The 24,715-nt window shown below is 53.2% G+C and overlaps 1 protein-coding gene across 4 annotated transcripts; it reads right to left on the reverse strand.

The window, feature by feature from the left end:
• Nucleotides 1-1,443: 1,443 nt before the first annotated feature.
• CSF1 (colony stimulating factor 1) lies at nucleotides 1,444-22,657 on the reverse strand. Of its 4 annotated transcripts, none has more exons than XM_043533797.1 (9): nucleotides 22,384-22,657; nucleotides 16,560-16,688; nucleotides 12,059-12,121; nucleotides 11,289-11,468; nucleotides 9,969-10,146; nucleotides 7,083-8,260; nucleotides 6,314-6,369; nucleotides 5,958-6,013; nucleotides 4,616-4,753 (listed from the first exon to the last, which is right to left on the reverse strand). In XM_043533797.1, exons 1-8 carry the CDS (start codon nucleotides 22,456-22,458, stop codon nucleotides 5,959-5,961), a joined length of 1,914 nt encoding a protein of 637 aa, XP_043389732.1. In that variant the 5' UTR covers nucleotides 22,459-22,657; the 3' UTR covers nucleotides 4,616-4,753; nucleotide 5,958. The 4 variants fall into 4 exon arrangements, with proteins under 4 accessions (XP_043389733.1, XP_037741053.1, XP_043389732.1 ...); XM_037885126.2 differs by having other exon boundaries at nucleotides 7,083-7,216; nucleotides 22,384-22,537; XM_043533798.1 differs by lacking the exon at nucleotides 6,314-6,369 and having other exon boundaries at nucleotides 1,444-4,753; nucleotides 7,083-7,216; nucleotides 22,384-22,538.
• Nucleotides 22,658-24,715: the final 2,058 nt, after the last annotated feature.

Consider the following 24,715-nt stretch of genomic DNA (forward strand, 5'->3'; position numbering starts at 1 on the left):
GGCCGATCCAGCTCCCTTTGAGATCAGTGGGAGCAGGATTGGGCACTAAATGCAGGACGGGGGCTGGCGAAGTTTACCTTCCAGTGAAGCATCAAGTACAGGCTATGGTCTGAGCTAGGATATCAGATTTGATAGGCAAGTGGCCCAGTTTGGGGAGGCTAATCCCGGGCTCCTATGCTCAGTTTGTCAAGCTCCTGAGGCATGTAAACAGGAAGAGAGAGCAAAGTCAGGGGCGAACCTCTGCTCTCTCTCTTAGCGGTCCATCAAAGCACTTAATCAAAGACATAACCTTTGAAGCTCCATAAAACTATCAGAGGGAAGCGCTATCAGCCCCAGCATCTGACTGGTTCTCACTCTGCTCCAGCCAGTGGCTCACGTGCACTGCATTTATCCTTCCTCTCCTCTTGGGGCTGCGTCACTAGGAAGACTGCTTTCTGGAGCTCACACCGGTTGAACAAATTCGTAATGTACGCCCATCCTCTGAACAGGCCGATGAGGCGCTGCAGGTGCTGGCTGGAGAAAGGTTGCGGATCCTCCCAGAACTATGGTATCGGAGGCCCATCATTATTGTATACGGTCTCCATCTCTCTCCAGACACCATATCTACCTATCTGTCAGCTCCTAGTACGATCTATCTATGTACCTATCCATCTAGCTATCTAGATATCCTCCTAGATCTTAATATAGTGATTTGTCTGTCTATGTAGGATTCTTTGAAGGCACCCATCATCGGGGTATCTAAGCTCCTATAAGAACACAGGAATTGCCAGAGTGGATCAGACCCAAGATGCAGCTAGCCCAGTATTCTGTCTCCATGAATGTGGGTAGCATCGGCTGCTTCAGGGGAAGGTGTCAGAACCCTCCTGCAGCAGATACGGGGTAATCTGCCCTGACATTGTCTCCCCCGCTCTCAAATAGTTAGCGAGGTTGTCTTAAATCCTGACTCCTGAATGTTCTTCAGTCTTGAAGATTTCCATTGTTATTACAATTATTTAGATTGTGTTACTATTTAGGAGCCTCAGGCATGGAGTTACCCCACTGCACTGGGTGGTGCAGAAACACAGAGCGTCCCTTTGAGAGCTGGAGGTAGGTCTTTCCTAAATCTAGTCATCATGAGGATCCAAAGCCTCCCCCATTGCTGAAGACCGCTTAAAGGATGGTTTTCTCCATCAACCCCTCCAGCCCCAGCTCCCTGCCCCAAAGAGCTAGCCATAGCCGCAAACCTAAGTTGCTCGGCTGACCTGGTAACAACATGAGCTGAATGCTTCACTCCTGAGCCCGACATACAGCCTCCCTTCATAGAAGATCAGGGTTAGAAGAGACCTCAGGAGGTCATCTAGTCCAACCCCCTGCTCAAAGCAGGGCCAATCCCCAACTAAATCCAAGGCTGAGAGCAGGGTGAGCGCTTCACAATGGCCAGCAAGCACAAGTCCACTACCCAAGTGTTACAAAGTGCCACACATCCGTGTTTATTATTATTATTGTTAAATACACAAGCTGGTTTCTATTTGTTTTTTTAAATAGACATTATTTATTAAATGACTTTGTATAAAATAATTCACAATTTCGAAGTATAAAAAAAACAAAACAAACAGACACACAAACAACACAGTTGGGACCAAAACAATAACTCCCTTTGTTGGGAGCTACTCTCCCATCGGCTAATATATGTGGAATAACATGACATGGCAGGTGCATAGCTCTAGTAGACAGAGTCAGACCGTGGATTGTTAGCCCTAGAGTAAATCGCCGGAGACCCACAGCTTGCCATAGAGATACGCTGGCTGACGCCAACCCAAGATCTGGCAGGCTGACGAGCAGATGGACTGTACAGGCATGATTCTGATCCTATTTACATCTGTCTGACTCCACTGAACTCAGTGGAATTACTCCTGGTTTACACAGGGGTACGTGAGATCCGAATCAGACTCTCTGTGCCCTTGACACCTGAGCTGTGTGTATATCTCACCACAATCGCACGCCGTACTGGAAGTGGAATGTGCCTTTGGACTTAATAAATATACTTTAAGAAACATATTAATAATTTAAAAATACGGGGTTTAAATAGGTTTTTCTCCTGCCATTTAAAAAAATAAACCATTTATCGCTGAAAGCAGAGACGTCCCCATCTTCAAGTTGGGGGCCAAACAGCAGAGTTCCATAGTTAGACTGATTTACACCCGCTGAGCATCTGGCCCTAGAATCAGATCAGATGCTGAGTGTCAGCAAAGTTTGATGTCATGGGCCAGATCCTCAGCTGGCGTAAACTGCTGAAGGCAATGGGAACTCTGCCGAATTACTCCAGCGGGGGATCCGGCCCAATGTGGGCTCTTCTGCCATATGATGCAGAGCAGGCCCGTAGCAGGCGCAAGACAATGGTGCGGTTGTGGGGGAGGAGGTCTGATGGAGGGAGGGGAGGGCACAGCTCAGTTGGAAGAGTAACGCCTTCTCCCCAGTGGTGGAGGGTCCTGGAGTGGGGAGCCAACATCAGAGAGAGGCTGGAGGCAACAGTGAGGCCTGAGTGGTCCAACGGGGTTCATTTCTGAACGGGATGGGCCCCCAGTGCAGGTGATGGCAGAGAGGGCTGGCACAGCCCTCCTCCCGGGGAGTGGAGGTGACCGAGGCTGGCTGGAGCCCCCTGCAGACTGGGCTGCCAAGATTTAGGAAGGGAGCATGTCAACAGCCCAACGGGAGCTCCGGTGGCCCATTGGACCCCGGTCGAGCAGTTGGGAGTTGTGGGACCCGCTCCGGGCCCTGACGCTGATTCGCTGTGTGATTTGTCCTAAGCTCAGAAAGGGCCTGAACCTCTGAGCCTCAGCAGTACCATGGGGACAGCACAGAAGGCTGGCAAAGCTCCCCAGCGTTTTAACAGCTGAGCCAGGAGGTGACTAAAGACAGGGATGAGCCGAGCTGCGATCAGCTTGAAATCTGCCCATGTCCCACTTCCTGACCGGAGCTACGTAGACGGACCGCGCCAGCTAGCACAGGGCTGTCACTTCCAGGGGGCATTAATGATCTCCACGCAACGTAATTCAGTAAATGAGTTCCATCCCACATGACCCTACTGAGATATACACACAGGATCAAAGGCCCGTTGGTCTGTTGCACCCATGTTACTGGATAAAAAGTCCTTGACAGAACGAGACATATTCAGTCTCTTAAAGCACAGTCATAAACATCCAGTCCGGAACACAAGGCCAGCTTGCGTTAGAAAGCCACCCACCGGCTGTGACCCACCGCCTGCAGTTCCCACCGCCGGGCACGCCCGCTCCCTCCAATAAAATACTTTACAGGAGAAGGAGATTTCTCCAATACATTAACGCATAAAGGCAGTTCTCCCAACCTGAGGCCGGCTCAGGGTCATCAGCTACATCACGACAAGCAGGATGCCTGGACAGGGGATGGGGGAAGGAGGACGGAATGAAAGGGTAGAAGGCACAAGAAGGATGGACGGCCCGTTGAGTGTACGGGAAAGGAGGGGTAGGCACGAACCCAAACACCAGCCAGCCCCTGTTGCTCAGGGGGAAGCAGGAGAGAGTTAAAATTCACAGTGTAGAGGTTTTCTTTCCCTTTGGGGGCTGGGATCCAGGACCCCAATTTGTACCCCTATTACCCACTCCACAGCATGTCCTGGGTATGGGAAGGAGCAGGCTCCCCTAAAATGAGGGTGCCCCTTCCTCTCTTTGCAGGGCCTCTACCTCTCACTGGAGCGCAGGGGGATGGGAGAGGGGACAGGACCATACTTTGCAGAGATGGGAACCCTGAAGGTCAGAGACCGATCCCAGAGTCCAGTATACTGAGCCAATAGGCTTCTAGCGAAGGGCATGGGGAGAGGAGAGAGGGCCAGCATTGCATAGTACGCTATCAGGGCTCCGGGGCCAGACAGCCAGACACAGCAGCCTCGAGGCATGGAGGGGACCGGCGCTGGCTAGTGCAGGTCGTTAAAAACGACTCCTGAAAGGGGCCATCTGATGATCATTCCCAAGGCCACCGTGCTGGGGCAGACAGGGGAAAGAGAGAGGCAGACTCCGCTCGCGGACAGGTGGCAGCCTCTCCGAAAAGCAGCGGATTCCCTCTGCCATGTCACGAGATGGAGCTGGTCTAAGAAGCGGGAAGAAAGAGACCCCAGATCGCAGTCCCCACCCCTCCTGTCCTCCTGCATCCAACTCCGTCCCAGAGCATGCAGGGAGCAATGACAACCTGGCTGGCTCAGCAGAGTCCTCTCATTCCTGCCCAGGCATGCCCCTTCTCGCTGAGCCCTCCACGGCAGGCACAGCCAGTCCCTGAAGGAGCCAGCGTCACGCTATCCTAACTCTCGGTGGAGTCCACCTAACCCTTTCCAGGCTGGAGAGGATCAGACAACGCGAGTCCCAGGACTGCTTATCTCCCTTCATCAGAGCCAAAACTTTGTCCATCCTGGTGCCAGGTCTGCTGGGGTGGTCCTGCAGGCTGCTCTGGCTTGCCAGTAGCTAGAGAGCAAGGGGTGGGATTGGCCGGGGCGTGGGGCAGCGCGGAACCCAGGCGCCAGTGCCAAGAATAAACAGCATCCATTTCCAGATCTTTCAGTCTCTCCCGACCTTGCAGAGAGGAGCAGAGAGCGAGAGCAAGTGACAATCGTTGGCACTGGGGACGATGGAGGAGGGGTCCAGCTGCTGCAGATTCTCCTCCAGATGGGGCTGAGATCCCACACAAAAGGGAGGGTTCGGAATCCAAGCCTCAAGCCGTTGCTCTTCCTGGCACAGGAAAGGCCCAGCTGGAAACGAGAGCGAAATCAGGGCGGTGACATCGGCTGCTGCAGGGAGACTTCCAAGGGATGGGGCACGCGTGGCTGATTCGGGGCTGAGATTCTGCTGAACGCAGGAAGCAGGAGCATGCCCAGCCAAGCTTAAATGTTTACCCAGGAGGGAGTGGTCGGGCTCACCGACATTCACTGTTTATGCCAGAGGCTCCCAGCTTCCTCCAGTTGCAGGAGTGGAGCCTTTTGGCAGGTGGGGTGGTTTACCTGGCTCACAGACACTTCATGCTGGGTTGCACTAAACTGAAACTAGAATAGCTAAAAGTATACAGCTGGGTAGGAAGAAACCAGCCTGCAGAACAAGGTGCTCAGGGGGTCAGCATCTATCAGAGGGTTACGGGCTGCTGGGTTTGTCTAAGGGGGGGGACGTCAAGGGCAGTTGGCTCCGCAAAACCGGCATCGCGTGGCCCTGTGTTTAGAGTCAGTCACGCCCAAAAACAAACCTGCCCAGTTGACAAGGAAAGAGGTGATTCCCCTCCCCTGGGATCCAAGAGTCCCGCTGGGCTCTTCCCTCCTTGCACATCACTGGTCAGAAAGGTTCTACGGCCAAATTAGGTCACCCTCGTGCAGCCCCATTTCCAGCAGCGGGGTCATGGAATGGCATTGGCACTTAATAACCAATTCTGCCAATGCACAGCAAGGGACAGACTCCAGACCCTTCTCCCCTAGCCGGGCTGGCCCTGTCAGGGCTCCCAGGAGCGACCCGAGCTGGAACTCAGCACTGACTCAGATGCCCCCAGAAGCGCTTTTGCGGAGTAGGGAGAGGGCAATTTCAGAGCCACTTTTCAGAGCAGAACTGCCCTTTCCAGCTGAACAGATCCCTGGCTGGCACAAGCCTGAGCTACCCCTGCCAGCCCCGATCCAGGTTAATGGCCTTACGCCCAGTTCTGCCAGTGCTGAATGTGGGTCCCAGACAGGAACCAGACGGTGACAATTAAATTCCCCGTTGCTAAGGGCCTTGTACAACAGCTAGGAAACCTGGAATCAATTTCCAGGTGCTTAAGCTGCCAAGCAACAAGCTGGCAGTCTTGTGCTCAGTGCCTGGCTGAATATTAACCCCAGGGTCTGCGTGAGCCATTCCGAACCCCCCGCTGTGCCAGGCTGCAGGAGTGGGGCCTGATTTAAAGGGAGGCTGTCATCCGGATAAAGTGGGGCACCTTACCTCATAGCTCGCCCTGCACCTGCAGCTCCAGAGGCTCCTCCACTCCATTCAGCGGACTGCAAAGAGAAGCAATATCCAGGGGTTCAAACCAACGCCAGGGGCTGAATGCGGGAAGAAGGTTCAGCTGGTGATGCCCACCCGTGCCCCACAGGGGGGATGCCTAGGGCCCCTTGCTGCCAGGCAGCCACTCATTGGCCATGCAGGGGCTGGGTCTGCAGCAGGCTCTTGGGCCAAGCGCTCCAAGTTGGGAGGCCAGAGGGATAGGACACTGCATGCCAGAGAAGAGGCCACAAAGCCCACTGAGACCCAGAGGAGGAGAAGCCCCAGTTTTGCAGCCCTAGGTTGCAGCCTCTCACCTTCCCTCCTGCTCTTCTAGGTCATTCCCTCTCTGCTGCAGCCGTCCCTCCTGGGTCTGTGTGAGGGAAGTAGAAGGATCAGTCTTGGACTGGTCGGGAGCCTAGGTAGGGGTCTGTGCTGTCCATGAGGGGGGAAGCTCCTGGGCCCTTTCTATCCCCTTCTCCCTGCAGTGGGCAGTGCCTTGGGGGGGAGGGGTGAACAGACAGGCTCTCCTGTGGGAGGAGGCAGCCAGGGTGAATAGCTGGGACTGGAGTCTTTCCCATCCCAGACATCCCCCCCGGGCCCCATCCCCCACTGCAGTCATAGCCCCAAACACACTCCCATGGGGCAGGGGGATGGGATGTTCCCAGTTATGAGAACTGCTCTCCCCACACCCTACCCTTCCACCTGAGCCCCTCCAGTGCTTTTCAGTCCCTGATGAATGTGCCCTGCAAGGTATTTTACAGCGAGGGAAACTAAGGCAGAGAACGATTTGGGGCGGGCGGGGGAGTGACTTGTCCAAAGCCACCTCACAGAGCTGGGAACAGAACCCAGGCCTCCCGACTCCCAGCCTCCAGCTCTAACCACTCGAGATGCTGTCTCAGCGCTTGGGTGGGGTGGAGTTTTCCCCAGGTGCGCACACCTACTTGGTTGACAGGAAGGGGCTGAGAGAGGATGTGTCTTTAACCCACTAGCCAGCACTGCCCACAAGACACCCCTCTGCCCACCCTGGGAGCCGCTGGGACCAGCCAGCGTGCCCCGGTGGGGGTGGCTTGGTGAGGCGCTTACCCTGGATCGATGCTTGTAGAAGAGCAGGCCTCCGACAGCCAGCAGAATCGCCACGGTCGCCAGGACTGCCACCAGCACATAGGACATGACCTCCCGCTGGGTCGCCTTGGGCTGCGCCTCCTTCCTGCGCTGGTCTGTGTTCGGAGGAAGGATGTTAAGGTCAGGGATGGGCCCCGCCAGGCTGTCGTCGAGCTCTCTGAACCTGGGCAGCCCCCCTGTTCTCTTTCCTCGGAGCTCCGTGGTGCGCTGCACGTCTGGGGCTTTGCCCTGCTCTGCTGGGTGCCGAGGACTCCCCCCGGGGGGCGTCTCTGGGGCAGTAGGGCGGTCAGTGGTAGCAGACATCCCGGAGAACTGGTGCTGCACTACAGAGATGGGCTCCTCGGAGCCCAGAGAGGGGATCGGCCTCAGCTCACTGTGCAGGGGGGTCACTAATCGGCCACCGGGGTCTGCTCCCGAGGCCTCCGCTGCTTCGGATGTCAGGGCTGGGCTGGACCCGGCATTGGCACTGCTGGGATCTATCAGGTGGGTGCTCGGCTCTGCTGCTGAGAATGCCCAGATGGCTTGGGTGACATCTTCTCCTGCCCATGGCTGGGTCTGCTTGGCGCTGGGGGAGGAGTCCGATGAACCAGGCGTGCGGAGGAACAATCTGAGCCCAGTCGGCCATGCCTGGACTTGCTCAGCCTCTGTCCTGGTGCGATGGATCTCTTCCCTCTGTAGCGTCTCTCCACCAGAGGCCGGCAGGCTGGAAGGGGAGGTGAAGACATCCTTGGTGCTAGGGGGCTCCCGGCTGGGAGGTTCGGTTAGGTCCAGGAGTGGTTCAGTGCGGACGGACACGCTGCCAGGTCCCTGTGATGCTGATGCTAACTCCAGGTCTGCTGGTGGTGAGGACACACTGGCAGAGATGCCAGCCCAGACCCCCTGGATCTCCAGAGCAACCAGGGCTTGGTGCGTGCTCCTGGATACCCTGGGCTTGGCGCTGCTGTCTGACTTGACTGGGCTCTGCATGGCACCAGGCTGGCTGTGGGCCAGGCGCGTGCTGGCAGCCGCCTCCTTGCTGCCCAGGCCGGGTACAGTGGAAGGGAAGGGCTTGGTGGCCAAGGCTGGGTGGGGAGAGGCTTGGGGTCCCTCACGAGGGGAGCTTGGGGATGGACAGTTGCAGTCACGGTCAGTCACCACACCTGAAAGAACCAGAGAGAGAGAGAGAAAGGCCATAGAGTAACCAGCCTCCAGGAAGAGCAGGGAGCAGCCTTCAGGGTTGGCTCAATCCCTTTCCCCGCCCCAGGACCCAGCTTTAGCTTGGGTGGGCTGGTGCCAGAGCCACTGAAACGAGGCCGAAGTGAAACAGGAGGAGGGGAGAGAGAGTCCGGAATGGGCCGGGGGGGACAGCGGCGGGCAGAGCAAAAAGAGGGAGCGGGGAGGCGAATTGAGCTGCCCAGAGAGGCTGCAAGATGCAGACCCGCGAGCAGCGCACAGAGAGCAGCCCGTGCCCTGGGGCGTGGAAGCGATTAGCGAGAAAGAAGGGGTCAAGAAGGTGCGCAGCCAGCAGGCCAGGGGACAGAGGGAGAGGTGGTGGGGCAGGGCCGGCGCACGGAGATCGGGGCTGTGATTGTTAGTGTGCCCAAGCAAGGCAGCGTCCACATTGCGGCAGGCCCTTGTCCAGAGGCAGTGGAGGGTCTGAGGCTCGTGTCGTCACCAGCAGCAGCTGCCCAAGCAACAGGATCAGTGGGAAGGGAGTGTTAGTTTCACCGAGTCCCCTCGTCTCAGTCACAAGACACAGGACAGATCCTACTGGTGGGGAGGACGGATGGGAGCTTCTTCTTGGTGTGCATGCAAACATATGACATGTAACATGGACCCAGACACAGGCAGGCCGCAGGGACAGATAAGAACACTGCATCTTCCACTCTGCCTTGACAAAGTGCCGCCCCCCTGATAGGAGCCAGGTAGCCGGAGGCCAGGAAAATTTTCTCCACTGTACAGATGGGGAAACCAAGGCACAAGGAGGGAACGTGACTTGGCCCGTGTGTCGGTGGCAGAGAGCAGCCAGGAGTCCTGCCTCCCAGAGCTGGGCCCGAGCCACGAGTCCGTCCTTACTCCCAGACGAGCCGCTGCAGATAAAACGACTAGGCCCCAAACCTGCAGCCCTGGCTGAGTCAGGTTTGAGGTTTTCTTGGAGCTTTTTTCACGTTGCCAATTTCTGCTCCTGCCTGTGAACTTCCTGGTTTCGGCAGAAATACCGCAAACGAGGTTGCTGCATTTGCAGTACTGCAGCCAAACTCGCCGCCCTAGAGAGCCGTCCAGCCCGCTTCTCGGAGCAAAGAGCGAGAAAACCACTTCCCAAACAACGTCCCACTCTGGGGGCCTGTCTCTGACCCAGGGGCGCTGGAACAATTTGCACAGTGCGGTGTGCTGAGAACTATTGAACCAAACTGTAAACCCTGGAGAGGATGGAAACCACTTCAAGCCAGGGGGTGCTACAGCGCCCCTAGTTCCAGCACCTATGCTCTGACCCGAAACTTTGGAGCTTTCTCCCTCATCAGCAGTCACACAAATGGACACACACACACACACACACAAATACATGCATGCACAGAGAAATGCAGAAAAACACACAGGTAAGCACAGTCACAAAGACAGGCACATGGGTGCAATCCAGTGCAGACTCATGTGAGCATACAAACGTGTATACACACCCTTGTGATGCCACAAACAATATGCACACCCATTCACAGGGACAAACGCTTGCACGCACACAAGCATGCTCCTGTGTAAAAGCTGCAGTCTCGTAATGGTATAAATCTTCACAACGATCAGGCATGTGAATCCACTGCCCTGGCTGGTGCTAGAGGATGCGGCGCGGGGAGATCAGCTGTCCTAGTTTCTTACCTGGAGACGGCAGTTCCTTTTTCGGGGCGTCAGAGCACTTCTGGTAGGTTTTGCTGCAGTCGCGTTTGAAATCCACATCTTCGTCTAAGAGGCCCATAACTCGGTGAAAGAAATCCTTCACCAGCTGTAGCATCTCCTCGGGAGGCATGGAGAACTCCTTGGAGCAGGCCTGGGAGAGCTAAGCAGAGAGCAGGGATCAGCAGCCAGGAGACAACCCAGAGAGCAGAAACTGGGTCAAACTCCCCCTCGTCCTACAATTGCCAAATCGCTAGAAGCACCAGGCACCACACACGGTCCGACTCTCCCCTCGCAGCTCTACGGCAATCAGTGAAACTACTCGGTGTAAACACGGTCTGAGGGAAAGATCAGGACCGCTGAGTCTGATCCCCTTCTCATTGAAATCAGTGGGAGTCTTCCCATGTCCCCCCCAGTGAGATCAGAATCGGGCCCATTCAGCCCGTTGAAATCAGTGGGAGATTGGTCACTTCTACCAGCGAGAGCTGGCTCAGGCCCATTTACACCCAGGCTGGGATTCCAGGGGCTCCTGGCAGGAGCCAACGCATGTAGAACAGGATCAGGGAAAAGACTGAGCTCGGATGGTGACCCAGTTGGTGCTTGGGCCCTTTGGGTGACTCTGGCCTAGAGCAGTCTACAGCCAAAGTCACGGCCTCCTGCTGGGAGCAGAGTCTGATACATCTGAGGCTGCATAGCAAAGTCCTGTAAGTCCTTGTGCTTGAGCATGCGCAGAATCCCGCTCCACCCCGCTCAGGGTCCCACCCCCCACCCCCACCAGTGTGGCTCTGGGAGTCTCTCGAGAGCCCCTGAGGCTGCTGTTTTCACAGGGGAGGCTCCAGCTGACAGCCAGGGAGGCTGGGAATATTCCCAGCTTTGCACTTCCTGCTCTGCTCTTTCATCTGCCAGGCCAGGGACCCTCTGACCCCAGCTCCAGCTTTAATTAGCCCAGTGTGTGGTTAATGATCATTCCCAGCCAACAGCAACCACCGGTCACATATTCGGACACAGCCTAGAACGCCTTCACAGAATCAGAGAAGATCAGGGTTGGAAGGGACCTCAGGAGGTCACCTAGTCCCACCCCCTGCTCAAAGCAGGACCAACCCCAACTACATCATCCTCAGGGGCCACCCTCCAGAGTCCACGTGGTCACCCTCAGTGCTCTGGGAGTTAGTCTTTTCCCAATATGGACATCCACCCAGCTTCCTAGCGCAGCAGGGACCAGCCTGAACCAAACCGCTCCATTCCACTGAGGGCTGCGAGCCCTCCTCTCGTCCCTGTGCCCATTAACCTGGTCTCGGAACGTACCTCGCGCTCATGATCGTCCTGGTCGTCAATGCATGGAACTTCATTCTCGTCGATTTTCTTGTACATGTTTTGCACGTCTTTTGTCTTGTTAAAATTATCGGAGTTCTTCTTGAATTTCATTTTGTCAAGGATGTCCTCCAGCCGAGGGAAAGCCGCTTTGACAAAGCAGATGGGGTCACCCTGGGACGCAAACATGGACAGGTTATTGGCTGCAGTACAGAACTGCTGCACGGCCCACTGCATCTGACAACCCGGGGTACATGTATCCAGAGAGACTGTTCAGCCCCGGGCCCAGAGAGACCCCTTCCCCCCAGTCCCTGCCACGTTCAAAGATAGCTCTAAGATGATGCAAACATTCTGAGCACTCCTGAAAATCTGGCCCTTTGTGTGTAAGTTATACTGGCTTTCCTCCCTCCTCCCAAGGCCCCAATTCAGAGGTGATGTGTAAGGGAAGTCAGTTACACTTCAGCAAGTGGGCCAAAGAGCTTCCTTCCTTAAGGAAGGATTACCACCGCCATTTTGCAAAAGGGAAACTGAGGCATGGAGCGATTAAATGAGTTTCCAAAAATCACATAGGGAGTCTGTGACCAAGATGGAAATCAAGCCCAGCATTCTGAAGGCTTAGGCTACAGGCCCCTCCTTTCTCTCCAGGCTGCTGAGACTCCCCTCTGGATTTACAGCTCCTCCCATCCCCGGGGCTAATGCACAAGCTGCCATCCTGAGGAATTGCTAGGCTCAGGCTCGCAGCTGGTCAGACAAAGTCCACTCACCAATTGCTGCTCATCAATGAACTCAAAGGAGACGTGGCAGGACATCAGCATCTGGGAGTCAATCTGCGAAAGAGAAGCACAAAGTCACAGTGCAGCCCCTTAACAGGAATCCAGCCAGGCTGCTGCTCCCCTTTAAGCAGGCACCTGATAATTGCACCAGCCCCTAGGGCCTGCAGAGAGGAGAATCTGCAGAGCAGGATGAACCCAGCTGCTCTGGATAGGATCAGTGCAGGGAACCATACAAGGGCTGCAGCCAGGGGGCTGTTAGCACCACAGGATGGGACTCCGTGCACTATGGACAGGGCTCCCGAGCATTATAGGTTCACTTCCTGGGACTAGCGATCCAGCTCAGCATCTATCAATCATTTGAACACATACTAAATACACTCTTCCACTCAATCTATCATTTTTTAAAACCAGACCCCCGCCTCTGCTCTGCAGACACGCTCATGATTACAGAGTATCTCTCGTCACAGAGGAATTTGCCCTAATGTCCTGGCCAAATTTTCTCCCCTGTGTCACTCAGCTGCAGCTCATCACCCCATACACAGCTGCATTTTAGGAGTGGATGCAGGGTTTTTTTTTGGTAACGTGCTTTGGATCCTTGTTGCTGGAAGGCACAATATAACTGTGAGATGTTGTTATTCCATGCAGTTCACTGGAGGTCGAGAGGGTAAACAGATATAATGAAGGAACAGGCAGTTCTGTGAAGAGGCGTAGCCCTGATGAGGCTATGAGCATTCCCAATCCTCGTCCAAACAAACAAGAGGCAGTCGCCCTTCTTCATCAGGGGCCAGGATCTGCCTTGTCAGAGGAAAGCAAAAGGCCACAAAAATCAACCCCGCTGCTCCCTGGCTCTTCACATGCTGACTCAGCACTTTGCAGAATAACTTTGCAGGGGAGCCGAGCGCAACAGCGCCCACATCTGACAAAGGCCCTGAGTGACAGAGGTTTTCAATTTCAGGACGAAAAGCTCTCCTCCAGGGAGTACTCCGAGTCTGCGTTCCAGGCTGGGAAAAAACAGCTGCCAGGAGAGCATGTATGATTGGGAACAATTGTTTCATTATCCACTGGGCCTGTGGTGAGGCGGTTGCTAGCAAAGCTTATTAGATACAAAGTAGAGCTGGCTGAGGCGGGCCAGGGATGGGGTGCGCGGCTGTGATCGCTGCAGAAGGCCGGAGAACACAGGAGGGAAATCCTTTGACCAGCCCTGCTATCTTCGAGTTGGTTTCACGCGCCTGACTCTGACCTTTGTGCCCGAAGTAATGAGGATGGTGGCAGCCACCCAACTGAGGGAACATTCGACTTTGGACTGTCAGAGCTGGGACAGCAGCAGCAACTGGATTAGTGACTGAATGCTGGGTTGGTGGCACAACATCTGGACTCACAGCCTGGCTCCTGGCACAGTATCTAAGTGCTTACAGTGGTAGGGCCACATCTGGATCATTAGCGCAGTATTTACAGGGCGGTGGCCTGGTTGCCCGGTCACGCACCCCCGTGTCAACTCCGTGGGGCCTGATTCTCCTCTCACTCCCCCTGGTGTGACTCAGGACTAACCCCATGAATGATGACAGTGTAAGTGAGATCTGAATGGGGCCCTGGCTAATTAATAAGGATATAGACTCATAGGACCAGAAGGGACCTCGAGAGGTCATCTAGTCCAGTCCCCTGCACTCATGACAGGACTAAGTATTATCTAGACCATCCCTGGCAGGTGTTTGTCCAACATGCTCTTAAAAATCTCCAATGATGGAGATTCTACAACTTCCCTAGGGAATTTATTCCAGTGCTTAACCACCCTGACAGGTAGGAAGTTTTTCCTAATGTCCAATCTAAACCGCGCTTGCTGTAATTTAAACCCATTGCTTCTTGTCCTAGCCTTAGGGATTAAGAAGAACAATTTTTCTCCTTCCTTGTAACAAGCTTTTATGTACTTGAAAACTGTTCTCATGTCCCCTCTCAGTCTTCTCTTTGCCAGACTAAACAAACCCAATTTTTTCGATCTTCCCTCACAGGCCATGTTTTCTAGACCTTTAATAATTTTTGTTTCTCTTCTCTGAACTCTCTAATTTGTCCACATCTTTCCTGAAATGTGTCCAGTTCTGGGCGCCACAGTACTCCAGTTGAGGCCTAATCAGCGCAGACTAGAGGGGAAGAATTACTTCTCTTGCTTACAACACTCCTGCTAATACATCCCAGAATGAGGTTTGCTTTTTTTTGCAACACTGTCACACTGTTGACTCATATTTAGCTGGTGATCCACTATGACCCCCAGATCCCTTTCCACAGTACTCCTTCCTAGGCAGTCAGTTCCCATTTTGTATGTGTGCAACTGATTGTTCCTTCCTAAGTAGAGTTCTTTGCATTTGTCCTTATTGAATTTCATCCTATTTATTTCAGACCATTTCTCCAGTTTGTCCAGATCATTTTGAATTTTAATCCTATCCTCCAAAGCACTTGCAACCCCTCCCAGCTTGGTATCGTCCACAAACTTTATAAGTGTACTCTGTATGCCATTATCTAATCATTGATGAAGATATTGAACAGAACCGGACCCAGAACCGATCCCTACGGGACCCCACTCGTTATGCCCTTCCAGCATGACTGTGAACCACTGATAACAGCTCTCTGGGAACGGTTTTCCAACCAGTTTTGCACCCACTTTATAGTAGTTCCATCTAGGTTGTATTTCCCTAGTTTGTTTATGAGAAGGTCATGCAAGGCAGTATCAAAAGCTTTACTAAAGTCAAGATATACCACATCTACCGCTCCCCCCATCCACAAGGCTTGTTACCCTATCAAAGAAAGCTATCCGATTGGTTTGACACAATTTGTTCTTGACAAAGCCATGCTGACTGTTACTTATCACCTTATTATCTTCTAGATGTTTGCAAACTGATTGCTTAATTATTTCCTCCATTATCTTCCCCGGTACAGAAGTTAAGCTGACTGCTCTGTAATTCCCTGGGTTGTCCTTATTTCCCTTTTTACAGATGGGCACTACGTTTGCCCTTTTCCAGTCTTCTGGAATGTTTCCCATCTTCCATGACTTTTCAAAGATAATCGCTAATGGCTCAGATATCTCCTTAGTCAGCTCCTTGAGTATTCTAGGATGCATTTCATCAGGCTCTGGTGATTGAAGACATCTAATTTGTCTAAATAATTTTTAACTTAATTTAAAGGACATCCACTGCTGCAGCCAGTGAGAATCAGGAGGGAGAGCTGGAGACATCGCAGGAATTTCCTTTGATTTCTGACCTCGAATCAGCTGGATCCGCTCACAAATCATTTGTGATCCAGGGAGAAAAAAAAAACAGGCCTGCCAACCCCCGACTGGCCCTGTGTGCCCTCTTTGTACTTGCCTTCTGCCACTGATGCCCTGGCAGCATCCACCAGTATTCAGCCTTGTTAGGCTGTGCAGCAGCTGTGCAAGAAACAAGGCTGGGGAACTCCTCCCAGTACTGGAAGACCAGGAAGGTTCCTGGGTCAATCCCCTTGCAACTAATCCCGTCGGGGAACTGCCAGATTCCCAAGGTTAACCCTTCAGCAGCTGCAGATCTCGAGGGCTCCATCCTCCTCCTAAATGCTCACGAGGTTTACAATCCAGACTGAGTTCATTCCAAGGAAGGGCTAGGAAGTGCCTTCCCCATAAGTCTCCCTCTCCCTTCTGATGCAGAAGAAAGGAATGTGGGGCTGGGGCTTCAGGAGACCCCAGACCTAAAAGACCAGCCTGCGATCAGCACAGCCTGGAATGCACTTGTGCACGACCCGTCACCCTGCGAACTGTGTTGGCAGGGTTTTGTCTGGGTAGAAAGGCATTCCTACCCCACTCCAGCATCTTATCTATCCGCCAGATATGACAGATGGGTAGATATCGATCTGTCTTCTGTCTATCCTTCTCCTTCCTTACTTCTGGGATCTCTCCCACATTCGCCTTCCCTTTCTCTTCCATCCTCACTCCTTCCCCGCAGGTTCACATCCCCATCCCAGTGATCCAGCCCATCCTCTATGCTGGAGCCAATGCTCATTTACAGCAAAGCCCAATCTAGGCCGGTGAGCAGAGAGGCTGTCCAGAGGACGTCTCTGCTTCCCACAGTTATCACCACTGCTCACCTCCCTCTTGTTTAGATAGGTCTCTCCCCTGGATTTTTTGCTCCATGTGGGAGCTTTGCTTCTGGATTGCCTATCATCGGTCTAATTCATGTGGGCCACAAAGACTGATCTCACCTGCGGCAGGCGCTGGTCGAACCTGCCGCCCCAGCTAACCTGGCCCCCTAGAGTCACTCTCCCACGGCATGAGTGCCCGTCTCCCCTGGCTCAGGCATCAAACTCAGCAGGTACAATTCTCACCTGGCGGAGGCGTTGGTCTTGTCGAGCGTGGACCTGGAGGCCACCACGCACTCACCTAGCATGGACACCTGGCTAGCACCAGGCCCCAGCCTCACCCCCTAATGTTCCAGATCCCATCCCACCAGCCATGCTGGCTGGGCAGGATACTCACCAGCTCCTGCAGCTTATCCAGGTGCTTTTTGGTGATGATATTCTCACAGTAGCCTTTCTGCTCGGTTTCATGGATGCTGCAGGCGGCGAGGAGGAAGAAAGTCAGCAGGGTGCAGGAGACCGGGCATACCTGAGGAAGGGAGAAGTTGTCAGGAACCCCTGCCATCAGAGAATCCATGTCTTTGGGCTACCTGCTGCCCCCATGGCTAGCAGGCTCCAGGGCAGCATCCTAGCGCTGTTTCCTGTGGCTACCCCCTTGCCACCCCCTGGAAACAGCCTTTGCGGTGGATCTCTTTGTGCCAGTCAGTGGATGTAGCACAACGCTGCCAGCCCCCATGGAGAGCCCTATGGATTCCCCCTCTCTCTGGCACGTCTCGAGGAACTGCCTGGTTTGTCTGTCTCTCTGCCATACAAATCCTTCTCTCCCTCTGGAGTCAGCGCCCTTCGCAATGCAGAGATGGTTAAGAGACATGTGGTGTGGGGGGGCATGGCACGGTAGGTGGGCATTGTGTGGCACTCCACTGGAAGGGTACAAGCTACACTGATCTGCCCGAGTTGCTGTGCCAGGCGCTCGGGCCACGAATCCTTTTTAGTGGCACCCAAGCGTTCAGTCTGTGAACGCTTCTCCCCTCCCCGCTGGCCGTCCCGTCCCCCGCTCCCTCTCCAGGTCTGCTATTCTTAGAGGAACAGGTCAGCTGAGCAGCCCCTGCTGGGAATTCCCCAGCCCTGCTGTCCCGGGGCCAGCTGAGCTGCTCTCTCAGAGCCAGGCTGCTGACAGACGCACGTGTGTACAAGCCCCTCCGTGCAGAGCAGGAAACCACAGCTCCTGCCACCAGCACACCGCCAGTCGCTGTCTCGTCCTGTCTTTGCCGCCCCATCACTCAACCATTCATTGTCTTTCGCACCCCCTCCGTTGCTCTTCGCATCCTCTTCTCACGCACCACCTCCCAACGCTTGCACCCCTTCTTCTTCCCTCCTCCAACCCCTCTTCTGCTCCCCCATCTGTCTCTTTCCCACCGCCCCTCCAGCTCTCACTCATCCCTGCAATCTCTCCCTTCCCTTTCTCGTCTCCTGAGAAGAATCTTAATTCACGGACCTCCTCAAATCCATCCATCTCAGAGCCAGCTGCAAATGTGTCCTCCCTTTCCAGGACCCCTCACTGCCCCTCCATGTCGCAGCACTCCAGCCCTGAGCGTCTCTTTGCACCTCCTTTCACATTGCCCCATCACTGAGTCACGTCTCTCCGTATAAGTAGTGGTGAGGTGTTAGCTCCATGAACTCTTTTACACACAATGCAGTTAGTCTGTGGAACTCATTGCCACAATGTATCAGAGAGGCCAGAATCTTAGCAGGATTCCAAAAGGGACTGGACATTTATGTGGATAATGAAACCACCCAGAGTCACAAAAGCAAATGCTAAAGAAATAACCAAGAGGCTGGGAAGGGCTATAAACCTGCCTGCTTCATGGCACAACCACCCTCGAACTGACTGGGGTTGGGAGGAAACATTCCCAGGGGAAGGTTAACCCAGGAGTGGAGGGTTTCTGGCTCCTTCCTCAGAAGCAGCTGATGCTTGTCACAGTTGGACACAGGATCCTGAGCTAGAGGGCCGTTCTTATGTTCCTATGGCATTAGCTTAGAATTAGAATAGAATATCAGGGTTGGAAGGGACCTCAGGAGGTCATCTAGTCCAACCCCCTGCTCAAAGCAGGGCCAATCCCCAATTTTTGCCCCAGATCCCTAAATGACCCCCCTCACGGATTGAACTCACAACCCTGGGTTTAGCAGGCCAATGCTCAAACCACTGAGCTATCCCTCCCCCGTAACCTCCCACCCTGGAATTCAAATGCTTTCAGGGAGCTGGATCCATGGACCCTTCCATTAAGTCCAGTGGGGTTTGGAACAGGTGCAAAAGGGTACAGCAATGCCTTCTCTGAGCAGGGCACTCATGGGACCTCCTGCACTGTGATCCACGTGCTGTCAGGCGTGATCTTGGCAGACATAGATTCATAGATATTAAGGTCAGAAGGGACCATTATGATCATCTAGTCTGACCTCCTACACAATGCAGGCCACAGAATCTCACCCATCCACTCCTGTGATAAACCTCTCACCTATGTCTGAGCTATTGAAGTTCTCAGATCATGGTTTAAAGACTTCACGGTGCAGAGAATCCTCCAGCAAGTGACCCGTGCCCCATGCTACAGAGGAAGGTGAAAAACCCCCAGGGCTTCTTCCAATCTGCCCTGGAGGAAAATTACTTCCCGACCCTAAATATGGCGATCAGCTGAACCCTGAGCATATGGGCAAGATTCAGCAGCTAGATACCCAGGAAAGAATTCTCTGTAGTAACTCAGATCCCATCCCATCTAACATCCCATCACAGGCCATTGGGCCCATTTACCATGAATAGTTAAAGATCAATTAATTGCCAAAATCATGTTATCCCATCATACCTTCTCCATAAACATATTGAGTTTAATCTTGAAGCCAGATAGATCTTTTGCCCCCACTGCTTCCCTTGGAAGGCTATTCCAGAACTTCACTCCTCTGATGGTTAAAAACCTTCGTCTAATTTCAAATCTAAACTTCCCGATGGCCAGTTTATATCCATTTGTTCTCGTGTCCACATTGGTACACAGCTTAAATAATTCCTCTCCGGTATTTATCCCTCTGATATATTTATAGAGAGCAATCATATCTCCCCTCAGCCTTCTTTTGGTTAGGCTAAACAAGCCAAGCTCCTTAAGTCTCCTTTCATAAGACAGGTTTTCCATTCCTTGGATCATCCTAGTAGCCTTTCTCTGTACCTGTTCCAGTTTGAATTTATCCTTCTTAAACATGGGAGACCAGAACTGCACACAGTATTCCAGGTGAGGTCTCACCAGTGCCTTGTATAACGGTACTAACCCCTCCTTATCTCTCCTGGAAATACCTCTCCTGATGCATCCCAAGACCGCATTAGCTTTTTTCACGGCCATGTCACATTGGCGGCTCATAGTCATCCTGTGGTCAACCAATACTCCAAGGTTCTTCTCCTCCTGCGTTACTTCTAATTGATGCGTCCCCAGTTCGTAACTAAAATTCTTGTTATTAATCCCTAAATGCATGACCTTACACTTCTCACTATTAAATTTCATCCTATTACTATTACTCCAGTTTACAAGATCATCCAGATCCTCCTGTATGATTTCCCGGTCCTTCTCTAAATTGGCAATACCTCCCAGCTTTGTATCCTCCGCAAACTTCATTAGCACACTCCCACTTTTTGTGCCGAGGTCAGTAATAAAAAGATTAAATAAGATTGGTCCCAAAACCGATCCTTGAGGAACTCCACTGGTAACCTCCCTCCAGCCTGACAGTTCACCTTTCAGTAGGACCCGCTGTAGTCTCCCCTTTAACCAATTCCTTATCCACCTTTCAATTTTCCTATTGATCCCCATCTTTTCCAATTTAACTAATAATTCCCCATGTGGCACCGTATCAAACGCCTTACTGAAATCCAGGTAAATTAAATCCACCATGTTTCTTTTGCTTAAAAAAATCTGTTACTTTCTCAAAGAAGGAGATCAGGCTGGTTTGGCACGATCTATCTTTTGTAAAACCATATTGTGTTTTGTCCCATTTACCATTGACCTCAATGTCCTTAACTATTTTCTCCTTCAAATTTTTTTCCAAGACCTTGCATACTACAGATGTCAAACTAACAGGCCTGTAGTTACCCGGATCACTTTTTTCCCCCCTTTCTTAAAAATAGGAACTATGTTAGCAATTCTCCAGTCATACGGTACAACCCCTGAGTTTACAGATTCATAAAAAATTCTTGCTAATGGGCTTGCAATTTCATGTGCCAATTCCTTTAATATTCTTGGATGAAGATTATCTGGGCCTCCTGATTTAGTCCCATTAAGCTTTTCGAGACATGGCAGAGGATCCCCAACCAGGGCACTCCAACCTCCAAGGCCTACAGGGAAAACACAGGGCAACCCTGGTGTGACTCTCTTGAAACCAATGGGATATAAATGGATGGGTAAATGAGATAAGTAGAAAATAGATTAGATAGCTATGTACTGTATTATAATAATAATGAGAGAGAGAAAGAGAGAGAGATGCACTGTATGGGGATAGATAGAGAGATAGACCATAGCATACGGATTGATCTGAGATCGAGGTAGACAGATCAGAATACTAAGATCTATTTGTCTAGCTAACTATCCTCCTAGATTTTAGTATACCGATTAATCAATCTAGCTAGCTAATTAGCTAGATCAATATACTAAGATCTAGAGGATGGATTGGGTAGCTAGCTAAATATATTAAGATCTAGGAAGAGCGTTAGCTAGATAGATCAATTGATCAATCAATATACTATCTTGCTAACTCTCCTACTGGATCTTAATACACTGATCTAGCTAGCTAACCGCTTATCCATTCTTATCTTAATATACTGGTCTAGCTAGCTAGATTGATCAGAATACGAAGACCTAAGAGAATGAATAGATAGACAGACAGACATTTAGTATACTGTTCTAGTTAGCTACCTATCATAGAATATCAGGGTTGGAAGGGACCTCAGGAGGTCATCTAGTCCAACCCCCTGCTCAAAGCAGGAGCAATCCCCAACTAAATCATCCCAGCCAGGGCTTTGTCAAGCCTGACCTTAAACATATCTAAGGAAGGAGATTCCACCACTTCCCTAGGTGACGCATTCCATTCCAGGGGCTATCAATCCTCCTAGATCTTAGTATTCTGATCTAGCTAGCTCGGTCATTTGATGAATCAGTATGCCAGGACAAAAAGAAAAGGAGGACTTGTGGCACCTTAGAGACTAACCAATTTATTTGAGCATAAGCTTCCGTGAGCTACAGAGCTCACGAAGGCTTATGCTCAAATAAATGTGTTAGTCTCTAAGGAGCCACAAGTCCTCCTTTTCTTTTTGCGAATACAGACTAACACGGCTGCTACTCTGAAACCTATCCTAGGACAGTTAGTTAGCTAGATAGACTTGTCCTTTAAGTGCCGTACTCCAACAGGCTGAGGGGATCCCAGGCAAGCAGCCCACTCAAAGGGGTCAAACTCCTCTGGGAGGAGTTCTCTCCAAACCATTCCCAAGCTCCTTGTCAGGCCCAGGCTGTGACAAGCTTCCCAGACAGGTGACAAGGCTTCCCAGCCCTGTGCATGCCCCTGCGTGCACCCGCTCCCTCTCCCCGGTATGAAGATCTCTCTCTTGGCTGAGCCCCCATTGCATTTTACAAAACAACGCACAGAGGAAAGTTTGCCCCAACTTAGCTTTAAGCCCCTGCCCTGCCAGCGCACAGCGCGACCAGAAGAGCGAGGGCCTGCGGGGAAAGGACCTGGTGTCTCCATCCAAAGGCACAGCCCAGCAGAGCGAAGGAGCAAGCAAAAGGAGGAGTGGCAGGCGAAGGCAGAGACAGCCGCTCGGAGTTTGCTCCTGCAGGATTGCGCTCAGCCAGGACCGTCCTTCCAACACCCGATAACCCCGGGCCCGCCAATGACAATCGCTCCTAACGACAGCGCACGCTGGGGGGGCGCCCCAAAGGGACTTAGGCGCCTCCAGCCCTTGGCGGGCGGGAGCGAGGCGCCTAACGCCCTCGGTGCGCCCCGGGCTTTGCCGCGCCGGGGCTTTCAGCCAAGCGCGGGCGCCGGCCGAGGCGCGCAGCCGGGGCCGGCCGAGGGGCGCAGCCGGGGAAGCAGCGGGAGCGAAGGCAGGGCAGGGAGCGCCCCGGAGCCACACGTGCCGCCGCCGGCAGAGGCACCCGCCGCCGCCGCCCGGATCTGCCGGCGCGCACCGGCAGCGCCCCTACCTTGGGGCCGAGCCGGGCCGCCGGGGCCGCCGCCCGCGGGCCTTCCACCTCCTGGGCGCGGAGCTGCGCAGCCATCGCGGCTGCCCCGGGGAGCGGGGAAGGAAGCGGCACTGGGCGCGGGGAAGCGGCGACCGTCTCCTGCCTCCCTTCTCCTGGGCTCGGCCCTTTTATTGCCTCTCCGGAGCATGTGGTTTGTGGGAAATCACCTTGGCCGCCGGCCAGCGCTGGCAGCGAGCTCGCCCGGGCCTGGGCTTTTGTTTCCGCTGGCGGGGGCCGAACTGGGAAGGGGAGGGCGAGCTGCTGCCTTTACCTTGCAGCTCTCCCCCCCCCCCCGCCCCCGACACAGTGGGGAGGGGGGTTTCCCCGCATGGCAGGAGCTCCCTGCTCCTCCCCAAAAGTTCCAAGCCTCGGAAAGGGGTTGGGGGGCCTGAAGTCAACTGAGCCAGGCTGGATCCTGGAGTGAAATGTGCCCCAGGCGGGGCCGGCCTTAGGGGGTGGGCGACCGCCCAGGGGGGCACCGGTGCAGAGTCGGAAACTGCGCCCGGCTGGCAGGGGAGCGCTGTATGGGTGGGGAGGGGGCAGATTTCTCCCTGCCCCCTCCTGGCAGAGGAACATGGGGCGAGGGGTGATGCACAGCTCCTGCTCCCCTCCCCGCCCCCGCCTTCAATGACCCTCTGTGCCCCCAGAGTGGGCTGTGATGGGGGGAGCGATGAAGTGGGCTGTAGCTTACGAAAGCTTATGCTCGAATAAATTGGTTAGTCTCTCAGGTGCCACAAGTCCTCCTGTCCTTTTTGCGGATACAGACTAACACGGCTGCTCCTCTGAAACCAAGCGCTCTGGGCATCCAGGGCACTTTCCCCACCTGGGCACAGGAAGGGGCGGGGGGGGGGTGCAGGGGTTAGGGGCAAAGGGGGCACGGTGCAGAGCCTCCCAGTGGAGATGGCGTTTGTAGCAAGTGCCGGGATCGGTATAGCCTGCACCACTTCCCCAAACGAAATAAGCTGTCCCACACCTGGGGGATGGAGGTGGCTCCTAACTCTGAAATGTTCGCAGCTCTGAACAAAACGTTCTGGTGGTTCCTTCGAAAGTTCGCAACTGAGCATTGACTTAATGCAGCTTTGAAACGTCACCGTGCGAAAGCAAAAAGCTGCTGTCCCTTAATTTTTTTCGTAGTTTACATTTAACACAGGACTGTACTATATCCCCCCCCACCTACACAGTTTATCTCTGCTGCTGCCTGACCGCGTACTTCCGGTTCCAACTGAGGGGTTGACTGGTCAGTTCGTAACTCTGGTGTTCCTAACTCTGAGGTTCTCCTGTACGGGGGAAAGCCCTTTTATGCTCTTACAGCGGTGTCTATATAAAAATGGCATCAAAACATCACACCGCTGGCCAACGTTACTCTGCCAGCCGATGTTTTAAGTATAGGCCTGGTTTTAGGGTGCATCTACACACTGCAAATATAAAAGAAGTGCGGTTAGAGAACCTCAGCGCTCAGGTCAGCTGATTTGGGGGCTAAAAACCAGCGTGTAGATGTTCCCACACGGGCTGCAGCCTGGACTCTGAGACCCCTCACCCCTTGCTGGGTTTCAGAGCTTGGGCTCCAGCCTGCAGGAACATCTACATGGCTGTCGTTAGCCCCCTAGTGCGAGCCCGAGACAGTTGACCCGGGCCTCTGAGACTCACTGCTGGGTTTTGGATTTTTTTGCCATGTAGCCGTACCCTTAGTGAGCGCGGGTCAGTTTCAGTCCAAAAACACTGCATTGTCATGAGCGTGGGTATATGTCTATGAGTTTGCATGTGTCTGTCTGTGAGAGACGTGTGCATATGTGTATGTGTGTGTGTGTACATGGGTGTGCAATGTGCATGTAAATGATCATGTCTGTGTGTGTGGGGGGGGTGAGACCATGTGTCTGGATTGGAATGTGCCTAGGATATGTGTGAAATATGTTTGTCAGTGAGCATGGATCTATGACAAAATGCACCAATATCGCAGAAACCCACTGTTACAGTCCTAGGGCAGAGAATTGCTCGTGTAGTACAGGAACATTGTCACTTGTCAGATCAAATCTGGTTTAACACACAGGTGGTTTTTAAGAACAATAGAAACCATCTTTCTATTACTTTGTTCTTTAAAAAGCTTCTCGGAAACAGCTGTTTGTAAGGAAGGAAACGTTTTCGCTGACCTGCAACTCAAAGAGTCACATGTACCACAAAACGGAATGGACCATAAGAAGTAATGAAACTGACTTCATTGACTCTCACTCTGCGAGGTGGGAGAAATTAACTGCATTGTCCAAGATTTTCCATAAACCACATGCTTTGAGGAGAC

The sequence above is a fragment of the Chelonia mydas genome, chromosome 21, assembly GCF_015237465.2.
Source record: "Chelonia mydas isolate rCheMyd1 chromosome 21, rCheMyd1.pri.v2, whole genome shotgun sequence".
Lineage (NCBI taxonomy): Eukaryota > Metazoa > Chordata > Testudines > Cheloniidae > Chelonia > Chelonia mydas.